Below are 9172 nucleotides of genomic sequence, written 5' to 3'. Positions count from 1 at the left end.
GCTACACGCCTTGAAAGAATAATCAAGGGATTAATCAAGGTTGTAGCGGTATAATCAAAAGAATGTAAACCAGGGACAAAGACCAGACATGGAAAACAGACATAAACAACAAAGAGCATAACGTAATGAAAATCATACATACAAAGTAACAAAAGCATATGAGCAACTCGGACTCCACTAAAAACTGGGAGCATGGACCAGGTGCACCGGTAGGGTAAGCGTCCTCTGCTTTTCTAGAAACACCCGCCGAGTTCTTCATGAAAAGTCAAGTCCGGGGTAGACAAACGAGGAAAGGAAAACTATGACACGTTGAAGGCAGGCATTGTACAGAGGGAATGATTATTAGAAATCTGAAAATATTTTTGGATGCGCACATACATAATATTTGCGATATTTGATAACTTGCTAATTTAATTGTTTAATGTGTTTCTTCATTACTTACGTAAGATCCTATTTATTTCTCGGAAGTAAAAATAAAGAAGGATTATGCATGAAAACATTTAAAATATATTATATACTGAGGCAAACATCTCCTTCTTTTCGTCTAGATTAAAAAAATATATATCATTGCATGTTAAAACAACACCAACAAATCTATTTATACTAACAAAAAATAAAGGACCTGGTCAAATGGCCAACAACATAGCACAGTTACATGTATCAATTGGTCAATTGTTGATGATTATCTGGTGAGTATATGTCCGAGAGAAGAGAGGTCTTACAACTGAATATGTCTCATCTGATGAAAACGGATCTAAGCTGATTTTGGCCCTCGTTTTGTTGTCAGCTTATATTGGCAGCCTGGTTTATATACCAGCATTACGAGGTTATAGACAATACGTTTCAGATATTTACTAGTGTTCGTTCGTGATATTACTATTTAAACTCAGTCAATATTGACGTCACTGCTCCTGACTCCTTGGTGTAAAGTTGTTGTTGATGAAGTGTTCAGCTCTACCGGGTTCGTTATCTCGCTGGTGTATTTGGGTCTCTAACTGTATCAACAAACTCCTAAAATAATCTTACAGGAGTTGTATAGACAGCAGTCTTGATCATGACTTCTTGGCAGGAGTACATGTAAAATAAAGAAGGTTAATAGATAGGCATTAACCGAAGCGGTGCCTTTTTGCGATTGAAGTCCAGCTTTGTCTACTTGTCTACGATAACACTAATGTATCAGTTGTCTTTTTGCACTTTGCACTTTGATTGGTCGTTGAATTCACTCAATATCGTTTTTCTTATTTCGATGTTTTAAAAGTGAAACATTTTTCCTGCATGAAAAACATCTGTTATGTTATTTTCCTATTTACTAAAAACTTGCATCAAATGTATCAATCAGAACTGTAGAATTAGTTATATATCCTACAAACCAAGAACAGTTCATTTCAAATGAATTTCGGTACGAAAAAAAAATGCTACTTACGAATTAGATAGGAAATTCCAGATACACCAATTCCTCCGTCTACTGCATGCGAGGTCGTTTTTGCAAACGAGCGTATTGCTGATTGGAAACAGTAATCCACAAATTATCTGGTAGGTGTATTTGATTTTACAGCACTAGGTTATAAATATAAAGAACAGAAGGGGTCAAACCGCAGAACCTTGTGGCAGATGAATTTCCCGGTGACAGAGCATGTGGAGGAATTACTCCCCTAGTGTAGTACTTTATCTGTATATTAAAATTTAGTTTCAGGGCAAAAATAAAATTAAGTTTGTTTCACTTTACCCTACCAACCCGTAAAAATTGGCCCAACCCAAATAATTTTATTGCCATTCTCTGACCACTTTAAAAAAAAAATGTTCGAAGCAACATTTTTCACTTCTTTGAGCATTGAGTTTACAAAGTCAGATGAAATTTGGGAAAAATATTTTCCCTACCTACAATGTACCTACCCTAAAGCCTGGACGTAGGGTCGGGTAACTGAAACAAATATTTTTCAGAGTAAAATGCCTCATATAACATAGTACATGTATTATATTTCAAAAGAAACTGTTGGTAGGGCAATAGTTTTATTTCCATAAACTCCACTTACTAATGCAATTTGAGGGGCGGATCCAGCCACTTTGAAGAGGAGGGGCGCCAGGCGGGGTTTCTCAGAAAAAGGGAATTCTAGAACATAATTTGCCATTTTTTTGTCAATTTTACACATGAAAATGACAAATTATCCAATAAAGAGGAGGGGTGTCAGCCCCCTTTACTCTTCCCGCCGCTGTCTGGGTTGTTCATAATATTAACGGAAAACTATATTTATAAATCACATTGTATTACCTCTCAGAAATTCTGTGTAACTTTAAATTAGAGTTTCGATTAATTATTTTAAGTGCCTTCCCTTTTATTTATCAATAATAAAGCACCAGACACTACTGTAATGATCATACTGCATGGTTTAAGTCTCAGCTCTAATATTTCTATATTAGTTTTGATTTGTATTATGGTCAAAAATTGAAATTTGATCGAAATATGATTATCCAAAAGTGGTAATACTTAAAAGGCATTCATGTTACACCCATGATAACACATTTACATCTAATTGGAATACGACTTTTCAAATAACTAAAAAAATCAAAAATAAATAAATATTTGACTTAAAAAACATGCTTCATATCACTGAATTTATTAGTTTTGTATCTTAATATTGTTTACATGTAATAAAATATGTGAACCTCTGCATCTATGATGTTACCAAGATCCTTTCGTAGTTGTACGATAATTAATCCTCTTTTAAAAGAACATATAACAGTGGAGCATTATTCTAGGTTAGTCACTGAGCACAGTATTCATGCATGAGGAGCATCTTGACTTCTCGATAACTCTGCGTGCATGAGAAATGATGGACAGCTAGGGTTTAGGCGTTTCTTTCTTTGCTTTGACATGATCACATATCCTCTTGGTTTACCTAAAAAAGGTATATTTACCCTTTAATGTATGAATTATACATAAAACATGTTTTCTTTCATTTTGTATTAAACGGTTTTAGAAAGATGTATTACTTTCCATAATTTTCAATGTTTTGTAACGTCAATAAACACTACATTATCGAGCTCGAATATGGGAAACACGTTCGCGATAAGCCTTATATTTTCATTTTACTACTATTCTTTTTGATTGGGTTGTACGAATTTCTTGGCCCGGCTCCATACAAATCTCATTTCGATTTTTTTCCCCAAATCTTTAAAAAATGTAGGAAAACTAATAAAGTAAAATATCAAATTGAGATTTTTTTTTATGAAATCGTGCAATGGTCCTTGTCTAAGTTATATGTAGCTCCCGTTATTTCGTTGTTTTTTAGTAGAATACATTGATTGTCCTTTATTTTCGAAAAAATATCTAACTAGGAAGTGTTTTAATAGCTTGATATTTATAGTCGCTTGGAGTCAATTATTTAAATCAAGTCCGCCTTAATCTGTTGAATTTCGGTTGATTTTAAACATGAAAGTGATGTTCCATATTAATATTCTTGCAAAATATTTCACATGATAAAATGAAATTATGAATGAGGTTCCTTATTTACAAAGGTCTTTCAGGGGTTTTCAAACGAAATAGTAATTACATATACCTGAATATGAGACGGACAATTCTTATATATGGGTATTAATTTGGACGTTACCTAGGACGCACGTGAACACATCTTCGAACGTACATGTACGGCAATCTTCTCGTGGTAATCTCACAATAGAAAACAGTTAAACACGGAAAAATTAAATAGGGCAACAGATCAACTACTTACTTGTCGCCGGGTCTTTTGCTTTCATCGCTTCGAAAACGAGAGAAACTGGCACCCAATGTGGTGGGTACTTGAATCTTGCAGTGTCCAGAATTAAAACCAGGTCTTTATTGGGGTGGTATCCACCCACGGGAGCGAAATGTCCGTCTCCCGTCTGATTTAGAACTTTTCTCGAATAGAATAAAGTTAAAATGGATTCATCTTGTTTTGTAAAACTTTTAATGGTCTTTCTGAAATTTTCAATTAATGCATTGTCATCAACTTCTGTGGCAGAAGTTTCTATGCCGTTGCATTCAGCTAGGCATACAAATTGATCAAGAGTTAATCCCAGTTGTTTAACAACCTCTATAGGAACGCAGCAGTCTAACATATTTTCATGATACCAACGCCATGGCTTCTTCCAGACTTTTCCAGGATCTATTTCAAGCGCATTTAAGACCATGATCAATGTACTTAACCCACAATATGCGGGTTCGTCTTGTGTTCGAAACTGTGATGCAAGTTTGAAATAGCATTCCATGTGTCCCGATGACATTGCATCTCGGAAAAGTTTCTTCCCATCTTCTGACAAAAATGAGATGCACGTATCGGGCAGTATCCGTTTGTAGAGCAGTAGCGCCGGTGAGGTGACGGAACTGGTCATTTTCTTCTTCTTATGGTACACCAATTAAAACGATTCAGCAGCTTCGTTACAACCCTGCCATAAAATATGAAAACATTGAATTGTAATCATACACAGGGAGGGAAAAGATGACTAAATTCACAAACCAAATAATCGATCCTCATATCATCAAAAACTTTCAAGTGATTTTTAAATCATACGAAGTTTCATCACGTCTTATCCAAACTTCAAAACTTACAAATTTGTTTTAATCCAACTTATAAACCATCATGGTCAGTGTAAACCATACAGGTAGGCTCAGTTTGTGATTGAACTTGTGACCTCATCTAGATAAATGCGAAGCCATAAACCACGTTTTAAGTCACGTCTGTAACTTTTACGATCATGTCTGGAGGGACGACTTAGGGTAAACTCAAAATCGCAAGGAGAGGTGTTTTTTATTTTAATTTTTGTAGGAAGTTTCTTGTGATTTAAAATGCTGTCTTCTGATTTTTTCTCGTGTTTTTTAATTTAACATTAAAAAAAAAAGATGTTGTAATATAATCTTAATTATTACATTAAGATCACAAACTTTTCATGTCTGATTTTCTTTCATGAAATATAATATTTCCCTTCAATTTTCATATCGGAAACTTAGATCCATGTCAGTCACTGCATTTCACACAAATGGCAAATAAATAACAGTATGTTGAATCACAGCCGATTTTTGACGCTTTTAGACAATATTCTGAATATTTAAGAATATTCGTAATGTATTAGAATAATAAAAACTAGATATCATGGAGATGGCAGCCATCTCTTAGGACCCCGCTGGTTGAAAATATATTTTTAAATATCCACTGCTTAACAGGAAATATTGAGAACTTGGTAAAAAAATTGGTCGATCGAAACGAAACGTAAACATGACTTGTAACTCATAAAAATTGACGCATGATTGACTTGCTTACCAAATATAAGTCAAATATCTGCATGCGTATGGGAAAAAAACTGCGCAAAAATACGATTTTAGTGAAATTTTGGAATTCCCAGGGCCGTAACTTGGTAAAAAATCAGTGGAGCGGAACGAAACTTGGTAAAAAATTGGTCGATCGAAACGAAACGTAAACATGACTTGTAACTCATCATAATTGACGCATGACTGACTTGCTTACCAAATATAAGTCCAATATCTGCATGCGTATGGGAAAAAGTGCGAAAAAATGCGATTTTAGTGAAATTTTGGAATTCCAAGGGCCGTAACTTGGTAAAAAATCAGTGGAGCGGCACGAAACTTGGTAAAAAATTGGTCGATCGAAACGAAACGTAAACATGACTTGTAACTCATCATAATTGACTGGGAAAAAAGTGCGAAAAAATGCGATTTTAGTGAAATTTTGGAATTCCAAGGGCCGTAACTTGGTCAAAAATCAGTGGAGCGGAACGAAACATACACTTGAGTTGTAACTCATCATACTTGACACATATACACAACATTGGTCCATTATCTGCAAGCGTATGGGAAAAAAGCGCGGAAAATGACGATTTTAGTGAAATTTCAAATTCCAAGGGCCGTAACTTGGTCAAAAACCGGTGGAGCGAAACGAAACTCAAACTTGATTTGTAACTAATCATAATTGACTCGAATACAAAATATCAGCCCAATATCTGCAAGTGTATGGGAAAAAAGCGCGGAAAATGGCGATTTTAGTGAAATTTCAAATTCCAAGGGCCATTACATGATAAAATGTTAATGGAGCGGTACGAAACTTAAATCTGATTTGTAACTATTCATACTTGACCCACATACAAAATATCAGCCCAATATCTGCAAGCATAGTGAAACAAAGTGCGGAAAACTGATTTTGTTACGGGCGGACGGACAGACTGATTACTATAGGGCGGCCGCCACTTAGTGGTGGGGCCCTAACAAATTCATGTGGGATGATATTACATGTAATCGTTAAGGGACGAGAAGGGCTAGTGAACTAAATGAAGTATTTAGTTGAATGCATTTTAGTTAAAAGAACGTTTCAAGTAAAAACGTGCTGCCACATCTAAATTTTAATTATACGGAACGAAACTTCCCTCGTCTCCAAATCGTCGGCAAATTCTAGTGTCCTCCACTGACGAATAATGTGCTCACCGTCTTTTAATGTTTATAAACTTGACATTATACCATTCATAAATGTAGATAAAGTATAACAAGATGGAATAAAATAATGATATGAAGCAATGGAGTCAAAGTCTATCAAGTGAGTCCTTTCATATAATGCACAACATTTTTTCCTACTTTTGTCTTGGAATGTTTGGAACGAGTTGGTACATACCATTGTTTAAAATAAAATTAAAAGATAGTTAAACTGAATGTTCCTACCTAAAGCATTAACTTCACGTTCTTTGTACTTAATACTTCAACTAAGACTGACTTGTACTAAAGCAGATTGCTAGAGTATATAGTGGCAACTATTTCGCTGTACAAATGTACCTATGCACGTATATAATGTTGTTTCAGGCCAGCTATACAGCCTGTCTTGTGGTGTGATGGTTTCCTCCTCGTTCAGTGAACGCCCATGGGTGGTCTTGAGTTGTAATTGTTTTTCATCCCGGTATGGTTGTTGTCTTTTTGACGTATTCACTATATCAATATATTGTGTACATCAATTTATTGTTTCCACTTTTCCATAAAGGTTAATAAATTCAAATTCAAAATCATGTGCACTCAAATTATGTTTGTGCATGTTAACATAAAAGTAGCAATAACGGCTCGAAACTCCGAAAATCTACATAATTTTTATAAAGGTTACAAAAATAATTCATACTAACTATACGCACTCAAATTATGCTTGAACATGTGGACAAACCTTGCATAATAGAGAAGTGATAAGCTCTCCGTATCCACAAATGACTATTTTGCAAAAGATAGTGTAAAAGTGTTACCTCTGCAGTCTCAACTACGGAAATAGACATAATTCTTGTCTCTACTCTTCCATAAAGGTTATATCCAAATGAACTATACGCACTCAATATAGGTAATTAAAACTTCAAAACGCTGTTGTACCCACAAAATGAATCTTTTGTATCTTTATAGAACTTTAAAATACTTTTGTAATATTTTACAGTAAATTCATCTATGATCATTCACTTTTTGTCATTGAAATCTTTGGTTTTTTTTACATGATAAAGTTTTTGCTTACAGCGTTATAATGGACAAGACTTGCGTCTTATTGGTTGTATAAATTGCGCGCAACATTTACATAACAACATTTGATGCTACAAATGGGGAAAGTATTTATTCAAAATGCTGAAGTTTTATATCAACTGCCAAAGGGCTATTTCCAGTTCTCGATATACTAAAAGTTAAAAAACAAGTCTGTATGATAAATTCCTATTTTGTTTCTATTTTATCAAGAAATAAACCGAAGAAAAATCATTTAACAGGAGATGGTGTTTCATTAAGGAGCTTCTAGACCGGACAGATTTAACAAGTTACAATGTAGCTCAAATAAAAACCAACAAAATATGAACGACTGACTCGTCATGCGAAATAAACTTGGACAGAACGATAATATATTCAAATGTGCTGCTTCATCGTGAATGGATCGCTAGTAATAACAAATTGATGGGTCACAAGGAAGATCAGACATATTTTATATGTTGTATTAAGTTATTTATTGAAAAAAGAATGTCGGTCAAAATGATGTTAATATAAACACACATATTTCCCACTTATGATGTTTTACTATGGCAACGTAAACAATGGCGCTTTCAACCTCGCAAAATGATGGCCACCGTGAATTACAAGGCTCCATTGGGGCATCGATTTCCGGAATATTTTCAATGATTTTTACAACATTAATTGAATAATTACAAATAATTTACTTGTTGAAGGAGTAGACTAATTGAAATACCAAACTTAGCACAGTGATCACACAGTTATAAAATCTAAAGCGAGAAAATGTTTCAAGACAAACAGAGTATTTTAAAATACAAATAAGATAAGTATAATTTTGGTTAGCAGCAAATTAAATTACTTATTCATTCTTGACCCGGGCACTTACATGTAATTAATTCTTAATAACAATTTTTTAACTTAATTTACATAAAATAACACTTTTATGATCGTGAAGACACAGAAAACTGTATATCGTAAATATGATCGATGAGCAATATCAAAATTACGATCGATCACCATCTTGGAATACCGACTTTTTTTAATATATCCGATAAGAAGCCCGTGCAATGATATACTTTTAACTCGAGTTTAAAAGTTTCTATATACTTTTTTCCTATTTTTATATTTTTTCGTCTTTAAACGCTGGTCATATCGGATCTCTTTAACATAACATTGCATAATGGCAGATAGTGTCCGATTTTTTGTTTTGTCCTAATTCTATTCAACCTTTCCTGTGATCCTTCACGGAAAAGGAAATAATAAGAAACTGAACAAAAAGTAGTATGTTCCATAATTCATTAGGGGAAACTAGACATATGAAGTGTTAAGTGTACATATGAATAATAGTATGTTGCAAAGAGATTGTAAAAAAGGAGTGTTAAGTGTGTTTTACTTGTGCTGCCCTGCTGTACTGACGATAAAATATGTTTAAACTTAATTCAAAGAAGCCAATGTACCTTTTGTAGTTGCAAACAAAATCAAGTAAATGGTTCGCGATTAACGAGGTTCTTAATCGCCTCTTTCACGATCCTTGTACATGTATGTATAAAATCAATCATTTTTATACAGCACAAAATGTATATCAAATAAAAACAAGTCCTATCTTTAAAAAAATATAGCTGACGCAGTTAAATTTTACTTCTAAGTTTCCACATTTCTTTCAAGAAAATAACA

General features: G+C 34.0%; 1 protein-coding gene across 1 annotated transcript; it reads right to left on the bottom strand.

The window, feature by feature from the left end:
- Positions 1–2670: 2670 nt before the first annotated feature.
- LOC148614375 (glutathione gamma-glutamylcysteinyltransferase-like) lies at positions 2671–4499 on the bottom strand. The gene is made up of 2 exons (XM_088586176.1): positions 3729–4499; positions 2671–2897 (listed from the first exon to the last, which is right to left on the bottom strand). Exons 1-2 carry the CDS (start codon positions 4366–4368, stop codon positions 2779–2781), a joined length of 759 nt encoding a protein of 252 aa, XP_088442302.1. The 5' UTR covers positions 4369–4499; the 3' UTR covers positions 2671–2778.
- Positions 4500–9172: the final 4673 nt, after the last annotated feature.

This window comes from Perna viridis, chromosome 6 (assembly GCF_037379345.1).
Source record: "Perna viridis isolate PV_CMFRI_1.1 ecotype Kerala chromosome 6, ASM3737934v1, whole genome shotgun sequence".
Lineage (NCBI taxonomy): Eukaryota > Metazoa > Mollusca > Bivalvia > Mytilida > Mytilidae > Perna > Perna viridis.
The sequence above is the reverse complement of the archived record's forward strand: the minus strand, read 5'-3'. Positions and strand labels throughout refer to the sequence as shown.